At 44.9% G+C, this 20361-nt stretch overlaps 1 protein-coding gene across 5 annotated transcripts in view; it reads right to left on the reverse strand.

Moving 5' to 3' along the window:
* Positions 1-13299, reverse strand: part of NT5DC2 (5'-nucleotidase domain containing 2) — a 53617-nt gene extending 40318 nt beyond the window's left edge. For all 5 annotated transcript variants that reach the window (XR_014788495.1, XR_014788494.1, XM_084839741.1 and 2 more), the window contains exons 1-2: positions 12827-13299; positions 1157-1341 (exon numbers count right to left, since the gene is read on the reverse strand). Coding sequence is in view for 3 of the 5 variants with exons in the window: in XM_084839741.1 (XP_084695867.1) it covers positions 1157-1341; positions 12827-13187 (546 nt within the window). In the remaining 2 variants the exon portion in view is untranslated. The remainder of the gene's footprint in view (positions 1-1156; positions 1342-12826) is intronic.
* Positions 13300-20361: the final 7062 nt, after the last annotated feature.

The raw sequence follows: 20361 nt of genomic DNA on the forward strand, positions 1-20361 counted from the left end.
GTTACATTAATTTACTTTATTCAAAGACCAGCAGAATCCCAGAAGACTAGCAAACTAGTACGGTGGGTGTATTGGACAGTGTGACAGATTTGGATTGTGATCAGTCATAAAACTCATAGGATGACCTCAGGCTCTCTCACCCTAATCTACCACACAGGGATTTTGCAGGATAAGAGGCAGCTACCATGTATGCTACCATGACCTCCTCATTGTAAAGATGTGATTTTAAAAATGTAATACATAAAATCCCAGCAACCAATTGTAGCAATTGCATCAGTGAACATATGGGTGTCCAAGACTTTTATACAATATTATTCATGGCCTGGGTCATGCTTTCAGAAATAACATGGGCCCAGTCATACTGAATTCAGGTTCAAGACACTAGAAAAAGTCATCTGGAAGGCTCATGCTATTCGGCTGTTACAGTGACCTGGTTGGCTTATTAGCCATGGTGGGTCACAGCGCCTGCAGGCACTATGTTGTTGATCCAAGCCCCCCTGTCGTGGCTTTTCGTGTCATCTGAACCCAGTAGGGGTGGCTTGTTGGGGTGGTTAACAAACCATCCCACAACCCTACAACAAGCCAATCCTACAAGCCACCCTCGCCACATTTGGGAGATACAAGGAGCTGTGACCAGGGTTGGAATTATGCTAATCAGCCAGCATGTGACCAGCACATGCTTGTTAACTACACTGAGATTGTGTGAACTGGGACAGTGTTACAGTGATTCAGTCCTTCCTGGAGGAGCAGTTTTTTAAAAAAAAAATGTAGGAAAATGGTTCTGATCTCCTTCAGCATCACCACATTATGTTACAGATTTTATATTATGTATTTTGCATTGTAACTTTTGTGAATTGCCCAGGGAGCTCTGACTATTGAGCAGTATAGAAATGAAATAAATGAATGAAATGAGTGATTAAACTATGGTTTAGCATTAAGTATGAACCAGGCTATTATCATCCAAAGGATGTTACATGCACCTTACTTGCAGGACATGCTATAAGCCCCAAGCATATGAGTTGGAGATGTACGCAGATGCCTTGGTATCATCTTAAGACTGCACTGCCCTGACCTCCTAAGATCAAGTATTAAACAAGGATAAAAGCAACATTTAATAACCAGGAGATGAAAAACAGCAAAATTAAGGATGCATTACCTTATACTGTTCAATTAGGATGTCTCTGGCAGTGTTGAATATCATAGAATGCAACAGGTTTGAATACTGTGCTAATGTGTAATCATAATCAAAGCCATAGATCTCCACATCTCCCAGGCTGATCTCATTATTCGCGTAGATGGCTGCTGGGTTAAGAAGATTACAGACCCCTGGTGGGAGGAGATCTGGAACAAGGCAACAAAAACACAATCAACCTTTTGGCTTTTGATCCTATACCATGTCAAGTGGAGAATCTGCTAGTTTGCAAACACACACACACACACACACACACACACAGTATTTACTTTCCACTTTAATGGAAGCCATATTGCAGGGAATACTATTAAATATTTATTTTGAAATTGATGGTGTGAAATTTGCACTTATGCTTGATGAATCTTTAACATAATACCAGTATTTCAATTTCCATGGCCAAAAAGAATAACTGGAGCAAGGAACCATTTCTGCTGCGAGCCCAAGTTTGTTCCCGCTGGTAGGAGCGTGCCCTGGGCAGAGTTCCACAGATGGGATGCTGCTGCTAGCAGAAGGGGGTGGGAAGGCAGCTTTCACTGATTCCCCCTTTCCCCTGCAGACCCTTGTGCCCTACTTCCCCGACCCCCAAATCTGCACCAGAGGGTTGGAAGACTCTCTGGAACAGTGTTGGGGAGAGCAGGGAGAGGGCGGAAATCAGCAAAAATTGCCTCTCTTCTGCTGGATCTCACCCTTGTCTGTGAATGGAAGGAGCCTTCTGTTTGCGGAAGCCTAGTTAGGATTAGAGATGCAACATTTCCAGAAATTTTGAGGCCATGGGGAAAAAAGACACATTTTTTTCCAGCAGGCTCGGAAAAATTGGAAATTTTGGAAAAATTAAAACATAAGCAATGCTTATTCTTTTAGCACTCTTTTCAGATCTAAAGTCACTTTGTTGTTTTAAGACAGCCTTTCCCAAGCTGGTGCCCTAAAGATATTTTGGAATTCAGCTCCCATCAGCCTCAGGCAGTGTGGCCAATGGTCAGAAATGCTGGGCATTGTTGTCCAAAACATCTGCAGGGCACCAGGTTGGGGGCAGGGGAGCTGCTTTAGGAACATAAAGCAGCCATTCTGTTCCTAAGGTTATGTTATGTATGACTTAGTTTGCTCATAAAATTATCGTTTTGAAAAAAAAACTTTTAAAAGTAAACTCAGTAAATTTTTAATTATTGTCTGAATAGATTAGAACGACATTAAAAGACAGCTACTAATAGAAAAAAAACCCAAGCGGTCAAAGAATGTACATTTACTGCCAAGAATGCACAATGTGACTCTACTCATATGTTAGGAAACTCAGCATAAATGTGTATCAGTAAAATATACTTTAAATCAGTAATTTTAATAAGGAATGAAAGAACTAAGTATGCTGGGAATCTTACAGAGAGAATTAAATATATATATTTTCTATATTTAGCCCCATGGCTTCATTCTTTCCAGACATTTTACATCTCTAGTCTTTCTATGAAGGTGTTCTTATTACATAGGTTTTAGAAATCATTTTGGGGAAGTAAAGGCTGGGTAACGATATATAAATACTTTGCCTTAATTCTAAAAAAAAGTCATAACCCAAAGCTGTTCAATTTTTTGGAAAAAAAACAAAAACAGTCCGGGGGGGGGGGGGAGTTTTTCCTGAATTTTTACCATTTTTTTCCTGGGCCTTCACATCTCTAGTTAGGATCCAGGCAGTTCGATCCTGAGTTCTGAAGTTCTTGTCAGTCTTTTCACAGATGCTCCCACATTCTTAAATGCAGCTTTTAATGTTATTATATACCTCTGCTCAGTGTTTTCCCAACACATCACAGACCAGAGATCTAGATAAGTATGTTCTTCTCTTCTGAGTTGCAGTGGGCGACTACTAGGTATTACAGTGCAGCTTAACCCTGAGAAAGTTAAGAATACTCTACACAGTTTTTTCAGGAGTTTGTTCTCCAAGTGGGAAACAAGCTTCACTAAGGAAAAGGAGGCAACCCCCTGCCCAGCACTCTTGCCACCAACGGCCCATGACTCAGGTGAGTTAGGTCAGCTCTTTGCCCACGAATTGTAACTGCGAATTTATGAAAGCAGAAGCAGCATGGGGAGAAGAATCAGGACTTCACACAGTTGACCACTGAAAAAATCTTCATGAAGAGTGGCCCAAATGCCTCCAGGGACATAGCCACATAAGGGAAATAATGCCTGATTTAGCCCATCTACATGACAGCCTTGCTTCCCAGCAGCAATCAGCACAAATAGCACAAATGCCATAGCTGAAAAGAGTGCTGTTTCACTCATGTGAATCATCACTGGGACGTGATGGCCATAAGGAGCATGCCGAGTCAGATATTACTCTTTCCATAGAGCTGCATTGCTCTCAGAGAATCTAGAAGGCTCCACAGGGTGCGGTTTCCAGCTGTCTGAACTAGTCAGAGAAACAACATGGAAGGAGCAATCCTATCAGAATAAGCAGCCGCCTCCGAACTCAGAGGCAACCGCCCATCCAATGCAAGGTGGGAAAGTGCGGGGGGATCTTCTCTTCCACGCTCCGGCCGCCCTGCACTTGTGGTTAGACAGCCGATTTCGGCTGTCTAGCCGCAGGACCTCGGGGTGGGGGTGGGGGTGGGGAGGCCAGATGACACATAGGAAGTGTCACACCGGCACTTCTGTACTCCCCACCCGCAGGAACGCCCACTTTTGCCCCTCTCCAGACTTACGAGCACGGAGCCTGGGGACATTCCGTGTCACCTACGAGGCAGCAGGGAGGCGGTTCTCTGGGAGGTGACCAATCGTATGGCTGTCTAGCGGCCATAAGTTTGCGCCCTTAGGTATTGGAAGCATAATGCTCAATAGGCACCACATTTGATGGAGATGCCCTTCAGTACGAGCATACTGGGCTCAAATGGTTGAAGCTATTTATTAGATGATGGGAATTAGACTCAGGTATGATGTGTTAACATAGACCTTGAACTTTTGATATGAAGACTGTGCGTATAGTTCTATTAAGCTATAGCTACAAAATCTTTTGTGGCTGCAAGGATTGTCTTAACAACACAACCCTAAAAATCTGCTTTATTCTCTATGGCATGAAATGACAACCCAAGGGAGTTTTGTTGGAAGACCAGTGAGATTGTTTGTTGAATTGTCTGAGGAACAGGCTCCTTTTATCTCATATCGGAATATATATTGCAATATTCTAAGACTGGATGGATATATTTTACGTAATAATGACAGGGATTTTTTTTAAAGGAAAGAACTACAAAATCTCTTCATAATGAAAATGTTGAACTTTGACAACATATTGACAATTGAACTACATATTAGTTTAGCTTTAGTGGAAGCCATCACATTTACTCTTTCTGTAGTCTCATTTTTCCAGAATCAAATGTGGAATATCTGCCTGAATCTAAAAGGAGGAAAAACTTGATTTGCAGGAGCCTCAAACATGTACGCAACATGTAAACAACCTTCGGGTGATTTCAGATTTTACATGTGTAAGGTTAAATGTTGTTTAAACAACAAATAGAGCCAAAAGACCCTCTCAACCCTTTATTATTCTTCAAGTGCCCTCCCCCTCACCCCACCATCCAAACCATGTGTCCATTTCCATTCTAGACAGGATGGATGGATAATGTGTTGCATTTACAAAGTTAGGAGGATAGAATTGTTCAAGATGCTGAATACTTAAAGAACAGCTTCAGTTTCCACTGAAGCTAACAGTAAGCAAGGCCATGCCCAGAAAAAGACCTATATATTATCTGATGGCAGTTAGCTATTTCTTCAAAGCACGTTACATGAAGCATTTACTTACAAAATGCTGTAAAAGCAACTAGTCCTAGGCAACACTGGCTACAGAAGGAAGTTATGTTTCGTGGCACAAAGAACTTCTGGATTTATCATACTGCAGCAGCTTCACTTTCCCAGAGTCCCTTTGCTCTGAAAAAACTTTTTTTTAGTAACACTACTTCATCCCCCAAGAGCGCAGGTATCTAATAAGAAAATCATCTCTCAAAGTAGAGCCAATTAGCTTCAGAAGAGGTTGATACCATTAGCACTGAAATGGAAATACCAGACAACTAAGCCCCAGAACACATTGTTACATGTTGTTGTTGTTCAGTCGTTAAGTCGTGTCCGACTCTTCGTGACACCATGGACCATAGCACACCAGGCCTTCCTGTCCTCCACTCTCTCCCGGAGTGTGCTCAAGTTCGTATTCATTGCATTGGTGATGCTATCTAGCCATCTAATCCTCTGCCGTCCCCTTCTCCTTTTGCCTTCAGTCTTTCCCAGTATCAGGGTCTTCTCCGGTGACTTCCCTCTTCGCATTAGGTTGCCAAAATACTTGAGCTTCAGCTTCAGCATCTGTCCTTCCAAGGAGCACTCAGGGTTGATTTCCTTTAGGATTGACTGATTTGACCTCCTTGCAGTCCAGGGGACTCGTAAGAGTCTTCTCCAGCACCACAGTTCGAAGGCATCGATTCTTCAGCACTCAGCCTTCCTTATAGTCCTGCACTCACAGCCATACGTTACTACTGGGGAAACCATAGCTTTGATTATACAGACCTTTGTCGGCAAGGTGATGTCTCTGCTTCTTACTATGCTGTCTAGATTTGCCATAGCTTTCCTCCCAAGGAGCAAGCGTCTTTTAATTTTATGGCTATAGTCACCATCTGCGGTGATCTTGGAGCCAAAGAAAATAAAATCTGTCACTGCTTCCATTTCTTCCCCTTCTATATGCCAGGAAGTGATGGGACCAGATGCCATGATCTTCATTTTTTTTAATGTTGAGGTTCAGACCAGCTTTTGCACTCTCCACTTTCACCCTCAACCAGAGGCTCTTGAGATCCTCTTCGCTTTCTGCCATTAGGGTGGTGTCGTCTGCATATCGGAGGTTGTTGATCATTCTCCCGGCAATCTTAATTCCGACCTGTCATTCATCCAACCCGGCATTTCTCATGATGTACTCTGCATATAAGTTAAATAAGCAGGGCGACAATATGCAGCCTTGTCGTACTCCTTTCCCAATTTTGAACCAATCAGTTGTTCCATGTCTGGTTCTTACTGTTGCTTCTTGACCCTCGTATAGGTTTCTCAGGAGACAGGTAAGGTGGTCTGGTACTCCCATCTCTTTAAGAATTTGCCACAGTTTGTTGTGATCCACACAATCAAAGGCTTTCGCATAGTCAGTGAAGCAGAAATAGACATTTTTCTGGAATTCTCTTGCTTTCTCCATGATCCAGTGAATGTTGGCGATTTGATCTCTAGTTCCTCTGCCTCTTCAAAACCCAGCTTGTACTTCCGGTAGTTCTTGGTTCTCATACTGCTGAAGTCTAGCTTGTAGGATTTTGAGCATCACCTTGCTGGCATGTGAAATGAGTGCAATTGTGCGGTAGTTTGAACACTCTTTGGCATTGCCCTTCTTTGGGATTGGAATGTAAACTGACCTTTTCCAGTCTTGTGGCCACTGTTGAGTGTTCCAAATGTGTTGGCATATTGAGTGCAGCACTTTAACAGCATCATCTTTTGGGATCTTAAATAGCTCAGCTGGAATATTGTCAGGTCCGCTAGCTTTGTTGTTAGTAATGCTTCCTAAGGCCCACTTGACTTCACTCTCGAGGATGTCCGGCTCAAGTTCAGTGACAGCACTATCATGGCTATCAGGGACATTCAGATCTTTCCTGTATAGTTCTTCTGTGTATTCTTTCCACCTCTTCTTGATCTCATCTGCTTCTGTTAGGTCCCCGCCTTCTTTGTCCTTTATCATGCCCATCTTTGCACAAAACATTCCCTTGAGATCTCCGATTTTCTTGAAGAGATTTCTAGTCTTTCCCATTCTGTTGTTTTCCTTGATTTCTTTGCATTGTTCATTTAAGAAGGCCTTCTTGTCTCTCCTTGCTATTCTCTGGAACTCTGCATTCAGTTGGATATATCTTCCCCTTTCTCCCTTGCTTTTCGCTTCCCTTCTTTCCTCAGCTACTTGTAAAGCCTCCTCAGACAGCCACTTGGCTTTCTTGCATTTCTTTTTCTTTGGGATGGATTGAGTTGCTGCCTCCTGAACAATGTTACGGACCTCCGTCCATAGTTCCTCAGGCACTCTGTCTATCAGGTCTAATCCCTTAAATCTATTCCACACCTCCACTGTATATTCATAAGGGATATGATTTAGGTCATACCTGAATGGTTTAGTGGTTTTCCCTACGTTCTTCAATTTCAGCCGAAATTTTGCAATAAGAAGCTCATGATCTGAGCCACCGTCAGCTCCAGGTCTTGTTTTGACTGACTGTATAGAGCTTCTCCATCTTTGGCTGCAAAGTAATCAATCTGATTTCGATATTGACCATCTGGTGATGTCGATGTGTAGAGTCACCTCTTGTGCTGTTGGAAAAGAGTGTTTGCTATGATCAGCGTGTTCTCCTGGCAAAACTCTATTAGCCTTTGTCCTGCTTCATTTTGTACACCAAGGCCATGCTTGCCTGTTATCCCGGTGATTTCTTGACTTCCTACTTTAGCATTCCAATCCCCTATGATGAAAAGGACATCTTTTTTTGGTGTTAGTTCTAGAAGGTGTTGTAGGTCTTCATAGAACCGATCAACCTCAGCTTCTTTGGCCTCACTGGTTGGGGCATAGACTTGAATTACTGTGATGTTGAATGGTTTGCCTTGGATTCGTACTGAGATCATTCTATCGTTTTTGAGATTGTACCCCAGTACTGCTTTCCCCATCCTTTTATTGACTATGAGTGCTACTCCATTTCTTCTAAGGGATTCTTGCCCACAGTAGTAGATATGATGGTCACCTGAATTAAATTCGCCCATGCTTGTCCATTTTAGTTTGCTGATTCCCAAGATGTCGATTGTTACATATTTGTAGTCAATCCTTAAGTTACACGGTACTTTATACAGGCTTTTTTAGAACTAAAAGTTTGTTTTTCTCTGTAATGAACTGAGGGAGCATACATTAAAGGTATAATCCTATGCATATTTAGTCAGAAAAAAGTCCTACAACTCCCAGTATGCTGGCTGGGGAATGCTGGGAATTGTAGAGCTTTTTTCTGTCTAAACATGTATAGGATTGCCCCCTAAAAGCATCAACACTCAGGATATAACAACAGATAACAAAAGTCACAGCAAACATAAACCAAATCAGGTTTATAACAATTCCTGAATGCCTGACGTTTTTGCACTGAACAAAATTAATTGTCAGTTGTGAACTGCAATGAATGGTCACAAGAATCAGGATATAGCTGGAAGGTTTAGAATGAGGTGTTAAATATTATAAAAGTAATTTTGATCATATCCAAAGGCATAGCAATTTTAAAAATCTGTTTATTTATAAAGGTACTTCTGTATTAGCACATTGTTGCGATACATGAATCAGTCACAGATTATTTTCCATATTTCTATTGTGAAACAGATTGATGAAAGTCTGCCAGTTAACTATAGATTTTGTTTATTAGCAGCCTGTATTTCCAGGGTTCTAGCCTATGTAGGCCATTAGCAACAGTAAGTTACATAGTATTCCTGAAGGGTAATTGTGTTATTTTGCTACAAGAAAAGCAGCATCTTCTGGTATCTGAAGGATGAAAGGTGAAAGACTAACACTACAATCTTGAGCATGTTCATACAGACATAATCCTCATTGTGCCCAATGGGGCTTCCTCCATAGTAAGTGTGTTTAGGATTGCAGCCTAATTTACACTGTGATTTACAGCAACAGAAGACTTTTGATTTTGTCACATGGTGTTTTTTCTCTTTCCTATCAAATAACTTGAGCAATGCATAAAGTCACGTGTCTTTTAGTGCAAATATTTCCATTTATAAACTGAAAGCTTACCATCAAGACATGTTCCTAATATTTACTTAAGGTCTGCCAATAAGTAATCTTGTTCATAAGTCATGTACAGACTCTCAGGGACAAACAGACAAAAACATACTGGTTATCTACTGAATTCTAGTTTGATATTATTTATTAAATGTATGACCCACCTTTTAGTCCTATTGGAACCCTGGGACACCCAAGACAACACAATCACAATATTAATTTAAAAAAAAAGAAGTCTGATAAAACCACTCTAACATCAATAGCAAGAAAAACAGTAGCAACACATTCAACACATACCTCAAGGGTGCTTTTTTTCTTTTTAAAGTAAGTCTTGCGCACTCTTCTAAAGCCAAGAAGAGAGCAAGCAGGTGGGCTTTTTTAGCCTAGGAAGTATGGTAGGCATATATGGCATAGCAGCAGCTAGACCATATTACGCCACACACTAGTCTTACTGCAAGTACAGGAGAATTCTTTTGTCAATGATTTGGTCCCAATAATTCAAACAGACCTAAGAAGCTGATAGACAGCCAATAGAGCTCAGTATCTTGAATAAAACTTTTATCACCCAAAATTGAGGCTAAACTTAGAGCAGGGAGTTGGGGTATACAGAAAGGCCCATTGCGCACTTGAGGATCACAGACTCTCCAGCAAGACTTCTTTAACAGTGAGGCGAACACTACAAAGAATGCACAAGTGGGGCCTTCCCCTTCTCAATAAATGCTGATGGGTGAGGACTCTATGCCTGATCCTTAACCACTTCCTTCCTTCGGTCCTTAAGTGACACATTTGACCATAATCAAAGTACCGGCTTCAGTCCAAGGAGCTTATTATGTTATGTTGTTATTATTTGCACAGCTCTGGCCACTGATCCTTCATCTTGGACTTAAAGATGGGGATAAAGGCAACTGATGGAACTTTTCTATTGTTAAAAAGCAAGGTGGGTTGCTATTCTGATGCCACTATAAAGAGAAAATTTCACAAGGAGGGTACTGCAACCTAGAAGGCCTTATTCCTTACAACAATCTGTCTTACTTTCAAAGGCAGAAGAACTTGGAGCAAAGTCTCATCTGAAGACCTGTGCACACAAGGAGTTCTTGTCTGCAGTTCTTAAGGATTCCACTTATAGCTTTAAGGATTGATGCCAATGCTTTGAACTGAACCAGAATCAACTGGGAGCCAGGAGAGATGATTCAAAATACATGCTCCCTGCAACTGACACTAGTCAATAATCTGGCGACAGCATTCTGAGCACAGCTCAATGGAAGTTTTCAAAAGCTCTTCAAGGGCAACCTGACAAAAAGTATGCTTCAGAAATCCAATCTAGAAGCTATAAAGCATGCATAACAGTTATCAAGAAACCATTTCCTAAAGGTCCTGCAAATTGGAAACCAGCCAAAGCTGGTAAAAAAGCACTCAAGGATACAGCTGCCAGTTGCACCCCATCCCCAAGCTGCATAACCTGTCCCATTAGGAGATGTGCGACCTCATTCAGAAGAGGGAACATATCCTGAGCTTCCCATTAGAAGTCAGAATACCTATAAGCAACACTAAGTTTCAGCTTCTTTTGCCCTAATCCAGCTCATCACTAATTCTAGATCAGGGGTAAGCAACCTGGTGCCCTTCAGATATTTTAGACTACAACTCCCATAATCCCCAACCATTGGCCATGCTGGCTGGGTTTATGGAAATAGTAGTCCAAAACACCTGGAGGGCACCATATTGCCCACACCTGCTCTAGACACCAAGTTCAAGGAATCCGCTGCTTGCCCTGGATTAGCTGAAAAAGAAAAAGTAGAGGTGAGTCATCAGCACCACTGTGCTTCCAAAAACACCAAGGCCGTTTGGTGCTTCTCCAGCAGGCTTAACAAGATTTTCTACTATAGCACTAGGCTCTGTCTCTATGCTGCGGGTGCAGAACCTTTTTCAGCCCGAGGGCCAAACTCCATGTCGAAGAAATTCTCAGGGGCTGCAATCCAGTGGTGGAGGTGGCCAGAGACAAAGGGGACAGGGCCAAAATACCAGCATATTTTAGCTTAAAGCTCTTACGGCCAGTAGTGAAGCCTTAGGAGAGGCATTTCAGTTTTCTAGAATGCAGAACTACACAAAAGCCAAGAAACCCCAAACGACTGGTATTGGGGGAAGGGACTGGGGCCAAGGGAAGGGGGCATGGCCATATGGGGAACCCTGAAGGGCTAGATGGATCCCTGGGGCCGAGGGTTTGTATCCCTGCTCTATGCTCCCTTTCACTGTTTCTCCAGAACTGCATGGCCAGATATAGTGTCTATTTCGGTACCCCTATGATGTACTTAGATGCCAACATACACAGTTCTGGAATACACCTAATTAAAGAGGCAGTGATGAATTTAATACCGGAAAAAGCAAAACATACATCATAGAATCAGCAGGTTTATTACCTTTTCAAAAGGTTTTTTTTCAAATATCAGCATACTCCACAAACACAAAACAGAACTTAAGAACACTGAAGTAGGATGACGAATCTGACAGGGTTGCAAGATCTTCTTTATATTTGGGGTTTAGCAGTTTTGGGGGGTTTCCAGCATAATTTGGGTTGGAAAATCTTTCAGTGGCCTCTAGCTTAAGATGTTTTTCTAGTAGTCAGAAGTTCCATTAGGTAAAAAAAAACCCAGAAACGCACACTTAGAGCACAATCTTATAAATGTCTGTGCAGAAGGAAGTCCTATTGACTTGAGTACAATGGGGCTTACTCCCACGTAAGTTGATATAGGATTGTAGCCTGAATGTGGTATAAATTATATATTCAAATAAGTTTAACCCTTTCTTGGAAATGATTTTTATATTGATATACTTATATTTACAAGATTTGTAAATATTTTGAGTAATGACAACTCAATAGCATATGCACTGTTTACAAAAAAACTGATAACGTACTAATTCTAGCAATTATATAATATAAATATGCTTCTTAGGGACAGTCATCTGAGAAAGTTAATTACAGGTTTAAAACTGCTTAACTGTTATACCTATTCATTATGTTATCAATTTTTTATGAAATAGTGTATTTTAAGGGCGGAGGATTTTCCATTGAAGCATAGTAGAAAATGTAACACCCTGATCATTGGGTTTTCAATTCAGGGAATCCATTCTACAAAGTCTGTTATCTTAACCTTGTCTTTGCTACTTTCCAGTACATTACTTTCAACATACTTGGCCAAGGCCATCTAATTGGTGATAATTATGGCTTTGCAAAGTGGACATTTTCTCACTAAAAGTACCAGCTCATTTTGAGTGCACATATTAACCACACATCACCTAGGTTACAATGGGAACTTTACAATCTCATCCATAGAAAATTTCACTTCAGGACTACAGTGCACCAGATGTATGATATCCAAGGGGATTCAAGACCCTCAGCCTTGGATCCTAAACGCACTTAGCGGGGCTTCTCATTGAACTCAACGGGCCTTACTTCCAAGTAGGCACGGCTAGGATTTCGCCATCCGTTGCAACCTCCGAGGACTGTGGAATGATTAAATCCCGTTTGTTCTGCACGGGAACATTAGAATATCTGATCAAGACTAGATGGGAGGCCACACGCCGCCCTCCTGAACTGACAGCAGGTACTGCGCGTGTCTTCGCTACGCCAGCCTGATGTGGATGGCTTAATTTGATGCCCCCCGCCCTCAATGGACCAACCCGGGCCATGACTTGAACAGGACCCAGATTTGAGGGAGGGCAGGTGGAGCAAGAATTTTAACTCACGGCCATCAGATTCTGGTGCCAACAAATGCACCAGACACAGGGCCGAAGAACCCCACTTCCCCAGGCAATTTTGCGCGGGGGGGGGGGGGGGCTTTTGTTTTTACCGTAAACCAGCTTTTTCATCTCGTGGTATCTGGCCCAGAGGTAGGACTTCGTGTCAATCCCTTCGACGGGGCTCGGCTGGTGGGTGCCCAGGGGAGCAGCGGCCGGTGCCGCTGCTGCTGCATGGCTGGAGTCCGCAGCTCCCTTGCCTCGGCCGCTGAGAGAAGGCGGCGCTGACTGGGGACGCCCCGCAGACCGGTGCCGGCGAGCCCTTTGCTGGCCGCAGCCCACGCGCCCGTCTCCAAGGTCGCTGCCTTTGGAGCAGCAGCCGTGACTGGAAAGCGCGGCCACCAGCTGGAGGCCGGCTGCCCCGCCGCCCTTCCACATGCCGCTGCCCGCAGCCTTGAGGCCGACGACCGCCATGGCCTCACGAGGCGGCGGGCGTCTCTCCCTAGGCCAGGTTCACAGGACCATCTCCTGCGAGACCCCCTCCGCAGCAGCAGCAGCAGCGCCGGCTCCTCCCGCCGCTCTCCCCTCCAGACACCGAACGCGCGCTGACTTCCCCAGCCGCCAGCTCCGCGCACGAGCCGCCAGCCAATGACAGCGCGGCCAAGCCAACCAATCCCTAGTGCCCCAGCTGACCCTAGGGACCCTCTTCAAGGAGGCGGCGGGTCTCCGAGCCCACGTGCCGTCGCGGGCGCCGCGTGGCGGCCCGGGATTTGGAGTTTTATCGAGACGTTTACCTGATGGGCTACATCCGACTATTCGGCGAGACAAGAACTACCACTCCCAGGAGCCCTTTCGTCCGCCTCGCTGGAGGGCATTTAAATGTTTACTGCGGCGGTATTGTGCACTCGAAGCTTGCAATCCCGATGGTTTTGTCCACCAGTTTATACCGCCGCGGTGGGAGCGACGCTCTACTTGGCGGCTGCTTGTCCTCTTCTAGGACGGGCGGTTGTTTTCGTCTGTCTCAGGAAAAAGCTTTTAGTGGAAGAAAGGACGCTTGTTCGCTCATAGGACCACTCAGTGAAATTGACAAATAGGAGGAACGAGTAAAAAGAATGGCAAACTCCAAGCTATGCATATTTACTCGGAAGTGAGTTCCACTGGGTTCGACAGGGTTTATTCCTAAGAATGGACGCAGAATCCTATGGACACTTGCCGGGAAGGAAGCCCCATTGAACTGACATCTCAGTAAACACGCATAGGATTGCGCCGCGCAATGATTAGCAACATGCAGTGCATTTTCCATAGCCAATGCCTCCACGAGGGCACTAAATGCAGCGGTTAGTAAAGTTTGTATAGGCTGGCTACATATTCAGTGGGCTTTAAAGAGCAGCTGTCGGTTACACACTGGAGAATGGTAAAGTTGGCCAGTTAAAGCCCAGGGTAATTAAGGGGGCGCACTAAAGAATGATACTGAGCGGTCATCGGAATGCGTTGATTTCAAGGACTAGCCCACTCAGTAACTTCATTTGAATTATCTGGGTAACGAACAGTAATTTATGTACTTATTCAGAGCGTTATTAGACAGCCCCAACCCTGAGGTTTACAATCGAAAAAGACAGGAGACACAAGGACAGGGATTGGGAGGGAGGAAGAAACAAGCATGACAGCGGTGCTTCATTCAGTTGTCCAAATGGACTTATTTTGGCACCAATTGGACGCAGGTTTGCACTGCATCTATTCTTCTGGGCTGGCCTGTTCCTCTTTTCTTCTACAGTTTCTCTCCGAGTTCAAGCTTAATCGGTTGGTAACAGATAGACCCAATGTCTACAACGCTAGACTTTTTTCTTAAGAGAGACACGGATTTCTTTATTCCAGGATGCTTAATGTGGGCAGACAGCAACGGGTGGGGTGGGGTGGGGTCGGGTGGCGGCAGTTGCAGACTTCGAAACTATCCTATGCACTATAGGCTGCAATCCTATGCACATTTACCTGGGAGTAATAACCACTGAATTCAATTCAACCACTGAATTGGGTCTTACTTCTGAGTAGACATGCCTTAGATTGCACTGTTAGCTTGCATTCCTATGCACCATACTTGGGAGGCCCTCCCATTGAACTCCGTGGGGCAGCGGGCTGCGAACCTTCTCCCGTGAGCTCTAGAAGCGCCGTCACCGGCCGCAGAAACGCTGCGAGCCTGATAAAGAAGCACCGCGGAAGAATCCCGCGCCCCTTTCCACAAACACCGGCCACCCTGAGCCTGGGCCACGCCCCTCAACGCAGGAAGAACCAACCGGAGTCGGCCATTCGCCTAACGCGTTTAAATCAGGCGGGGTGACGGCTTCTTCCGCCGCTGCTTGCTCGGTTCAGGTTACCTCCCGCTGGGGTCGCCGCCGAGGTGAGGGGGCAAAGGGCCCGTCCGAGAGGGCCTCCCAGCCGGCCTCCCTGGCTGGCTGTATTCGAATGGGCAGCGTGAAAGCGGGCGAGCGGGCGGGCTGCCGCTGTGGCCTCGGCGCGCCAGTGCCGCGAGGGGGGAGCCGCCTCCAAGAGTGCGCGGCGCGCCCTCCGGCCTTGTTAGCCTTCGAGCAGGCTGCGCAGGGCCCGTCCTCGTTTTTGCTGCGGCGGACGGAGACGGCGGCCCCTTTGGGGCTGAAAACGAGGGGCAATTTGGACTTGGGAGCCTCTAGCTCAGGGGCGGGGAAGCTGTGGCCCTTCAGGTGTCGTTGGACTCCGCTTCCATCAGCCTCAGCTAGCATGGGCAATGGTCAGGGGTGGCGGGAGATGCGGGCCAAGAGCATCCGCAGGGCCGTCGGTTCCCCACCCGTGCTCTGTTGTTGTTCAGTCGTTCAGTCGTGTCCGACTCGTCGTGACCACACGGACCATAGCACGCCAGGCCTTCCTGTCCTGCGCTCTCTCCCGGAGCGTGCTCAAGTTCATATTCATTGCATCGGTGATGCTATCTAGCCATCTCATCCTCTGCCGTCCCCTTCTCCTTTTGCCTTCGGTCTTTCCCAGCATCAGGGTCTTTTCCAGGGAGTTTTCTCTTCGCATTAGGTGGCCAAGATATTTGAGCTTCAGCTTCAGTATCTGCCCTTCCAATGAGCACTCAGGGTTGATTTCCTTTAGGGTGGACTGATTTGACCTTCTTGCAGTGCAGGGGACTCGTAAGAGTCTTCTCCAGCACCACAGTTCGAAAGCATCAATTCTTCGGCGCTCAGCCTTCCTTATAGTCCAGCTCTCACAGCCATACATTACTACTGGGAAAACCATAGCTTTGATTATTCGGACCTTTGTCGGCAAGGTGATGTCTCTGCTTCTTACTATGCTGCCTAGGTTTGCCATAGCTTTCCTCCCAAGGAGCAAGCGTCTTTTAGTTTCATGGCTACAGTCACCGTCTGCGGTGATCTTGGAGCCCAAGAAAGTAAAATCTGTCACTGCTTCCATTTCTTCCCCTTCTATATGCCAGGAAGTGATGGGGCCAGATGCCATGATCTTCATTTTTGTAATGTTGAGTTTCAAACCAGCTTTGGCACTCTCCTCTTTCACCCTCAACAAGAGGCTCTTTAGATCCTCTTCGCTTTCTGCCATTAGGGTGGTATCGTCTGCATATCGGAGGTTGTTGATCATTCTCCCAGCAATCTTAATTCCGACCTCTGATTCATCCAACCCGGCATTTCTCATGATGTACTCTGCATATAAGTTAAATAAGCAGGGCGACAATATGCAGCCTTGTCGTACTCCTTTCCCAATTTTGAGCCACTCTGTTGTTCCATGTCTGGTTCTTACTGTTGCTTCTTGACCCTCGTACAGGTTTCTCAGGAGACAAGTAAGGTGGTCTGGTACTCCCATCACTTTAAGAATTTGCCACAGTTTGTTGTGATCCACACAATCAAAAGCTTTAGCGTAGTCAATGAAGCAGAAATAGACTTTTTTCTGGAATTCTCTTGCTTTCGCCATGATCCAGCGAATGTTGGCGATTTGATCTCTAGTTCCTCTGTCTCTTCGAAACCCCGCTTGTACTTCCGGTAGTTCTCGGTTTGCATACTGCTGAAGCCTAGCTTGTAGGATTTTGAGCATCACCTTGCTGGCATGTGAAATGAGCGCAATTGTGCAGTAGTTTGAACACTCTTTGGCGTTGCCCTTCTTTGGAATTGGAATGTAAACTGACCAATGTAAACAATGGCCTTGTGGCCATTGTTGAGTGTGCCAAATTTGTTGGCATATTGAATGCAGCACTTTAACAGCATCATCTTTTAGGATTTTAAATAGCTCAGCTGAAGGACTGTCATCTTTGCTAGCTTTGTTGTTACTAATGCTTCCTAAGGCCCACTTGACTTCACTCTCTAGGATGTCCGGCTCAAGTTCAGTGACCGCACTATCATGGCTATCAGGGACATTCAGATCTTTCCTGTATAGTTCTTCTGTGTATTCTTGCCACCTCCTCTTAATCTCATCTGCTTCTGTTAGGTCCCTGCCTTCTTTGTCTTTTATCATGCCCGTCTTTGCACAAAACATTCCCTTGAGATCTCCGATTTTCTTGAAGAGATCTCTAGTCTTTCCCATTCTGTTGTTTTCCTCAATTTCTTTGCATTGTTCATTTAAGAAGGCCTTCTTGTCTCTCCTTGCGATTCTCTGGAACTCTGCATTCAGTTGGATATATCTTCCCCTTTCTCCCTTGCTTTTCGCTTGCCTTCTTTCCTCAGCTACTTCTAAAGCCTCATCAGACAGCCACATTGCTTTCTTGCATTTCTTTTTCTTTGGGATGGATTGAGTTGCTGCCTCCTGAACAATGTTACGGACCTCCGTCCATAGTTCCTCAGGCACTCTGTCTATCAGGTCTAATCCCTGAAATCTATTTCTCACCTCCACTGTATATTCATCAGGGATATGATTTAGGTCATACCTGAATGGTTTAGTGGTTTTCCCTATGTTCTTCAATTTAAGCCGAAATTTTGCAAGAAGCAGCTCATGATCTGAGCCACAGTCAGCTCCAGGTCTTGTTTTGACTGACTGTATGGAGCGTCTCCATCTTTGGCTGCAAAGGACATAATCAATCTGATTTCGATACTGACCATCTGGTGATGTCCATGTGTAGAGTCATCTCTTGTGCTGTTGGAAAAGAGTGTTTGCTATGATCAGTGTGTTCTCTTGGCAAAACTCTATTAGCTTTTGTCCTGCTTCATTTTGTACACCAAGGCCATGCCTGCCTGTTATCCTGGTGATTTCTTGACTTCCTGCTTTAGCATTCCAATCCCCTATGATGAAGAGGACATCTTTTTTTGGTGTTAGTTCTAGAAGGTGTTGTAGGTCTTCATAGAACCTATCAACCTCAGCTTCTTCGGCATCAGTGGTTGGGGCATAGACTTGAATTACTGTGATGTTGAATGGTTTGCCTTGGATTCGTACTGAGATCATTCTATCGTTTTTGAGATTGTACCCCAGTACTGCTTTTCCCACCCTTTTGTTGACTATGAGCGCTACTCCATTTCTTCCAAGGGGTTCTTGCCCACAATAGTAGATATGATGGTCACCTGAATTAAATTCGCCCATGCCTTTCCCTTTTTGTTCACTGATTCCCAAGATGTCAATGTTCAATCTTGCCATCTCATGTTTGACCACCTCCAGCTTACCTTGATCCATTGATCTGACATTCCAGGTTCCTAAACAATATTGTTCTTTACAGCATTGGATTTTCTTTTCACCACCAGACACATCCACAGCTGAGTGTCCTTTCGGCTTTGGCCCAGCCGCTTCACTCTTTCTGGCGCTACTTGGAAATACCCTCTGCTCTTCCCCAGTAGTATATTGGACACCTTCCGACCTGAGGGGCTCATCTTCCGGCGTCATCTCTTTTAGCCTTGTGATACGTTCCATGGGGTTTTCTTGGCAAGAATACTGGAGTGGGTTGCCATTTCCTTCTCCAGTGGACCACATTTTGTCAGAACTCTCTGCCATGACCTGTCCGTCTTGGGTGGCCCTGCACGGCATAGCTTATGGCTTCACTGAGTTACGCAAGCCCCTTCGCCACAACAAGGCAGTGATCCATGAAGGGGACAAGGCAGTGATCCATGAAGGGGACCCATGCTCTAGCTGGTTTATAAAGCGGAGCTTCAGGCTCCTGAACCTATTATGTTCGAGCCAATTTTATTTATTATTCAAGCACGTGCACCCAGCCTTCCCATTAAAAAAAAATAAATCCACAAAGTGGCTAGAGACCCGTTTAAATTTAATACAAGGTGTAAAGAGGTACAGCAGCACAAACTAATTACTAGCAGCAGTCAGTAGGAACCAAAGCAGCAGCAAATAAGACAAATCCACACGGGAGCCATAATAAATCCCTAAAGCATGCTGGGACAATACAGCCTTACCCAGTTGCCTAGAGCAGGAGTAGGCAGAAGGTAGATCTGGCTCTACTGATAGATCTCTGGGTAATTAATAGACCAACAAGGTTTCTGACACCCAATTATCTAATAATAATGACAAAATGATTATCTGCTGCCACCACCCTGAATTATACTGTTGAAATAAAGAAAGCAGGATGGGTGGGTAACCCGGGCGTAGATTTTTGTGCAGAAGGAATGTGAGCTTCATTCCACTGTAGTACTCAGAACAAATTCCTGACTTCAAAATTCTTAAATTCTAAGTGTATGTCCCTTGCACCAGCCTCAGGCTAGTAGATCTCAGGGCTCTAATAAAACAAAAAATGAAATCCCTGCAAACCTAGTCTGCACAACCCTGGCCTAAAGGACAAAAAGGAGGAAGCAAGACACACATCCTTCTGGGGAAAGTTCCAAGTGTTGGTACCACAACTGAAAAGGGCCTACTCTGTGTGGCCATCCTAGGGTATTTCAAATGGAGTGAGCAGATGGAGCAGGGCTTCTGAGTATAATCTTAATATACGGGTAATCCCATATAGGAAAAAGTGGAACTTCAAGCCATTGGGATTCAGACTTAATTGGACTTATTCAGATCTGCCCTTATTGGAATTTTTGAACATTTTTCAGAGGATGACCCATTGTTACTTCTTTTAAAATTTTCTATACCACTTCACTGCCAAAGGCAATAGAGTATTTGTGTGCTCTGTTTCTTGGTTTGTGTCCCTGCTTCCATCTGTGAACTATTGAAGAGTACATTTCATACCTGTCTAATTTTAGGTATTATGGGCTGTGGTGGCTTAGTGGTTAAGACGCTGAACTGCAGACTGGAAGGTCGGCAGGTCAGCAGTTCGAGACCCGAGTGAGCTCCCGTCTTCAGTCCCAGCTTCTGCCAACCTAGCAGTTCGAAAGCAAGAAATTACAAGTAGATAAATAGGTACCGCCTTGGCAGGAAAGGTAACAGCGTTCCATGCACCTCGGTGTTCAGTCATGCCGGCCACATGACCACGGAAGCGTCTTCGGACAGCGCTGGCTCTTCGGCTTAGAAACGGGGATGAGCACCGCACCCTAGAGTCAGACACGACTGGTTGGGGACACCTTTACCTTTTTAAATCTATATCCCAAGTTCTGTGAGTGTAGGATTGCAACATTTAGGAATATAGGAAGCTGCCTTACACTGGCCCACACCATTGGCCCATCTAGTCCAGTACTGTCAGCACTGACTGGCCAGGGTTTCAGGCAGCATTCTTTCCTAGCCCTACCTGGAGATTGAACCT

The sequence above is a fragment of the Heloderma suspectum genome, chromosome 2 (assembly GCF_057233095.1).
Source record: "Heloderma suspectum isolate Gila_16-S chromosome 2, 16-S_ref, whole genome shotgun sequence".
Classification (NCBI taxonomy): Eukaryota; Metazoa; Chordata; class Lepidosauria; order Squamata; family Helodermatidae; genus Heloderma; species Heloderma suspectum.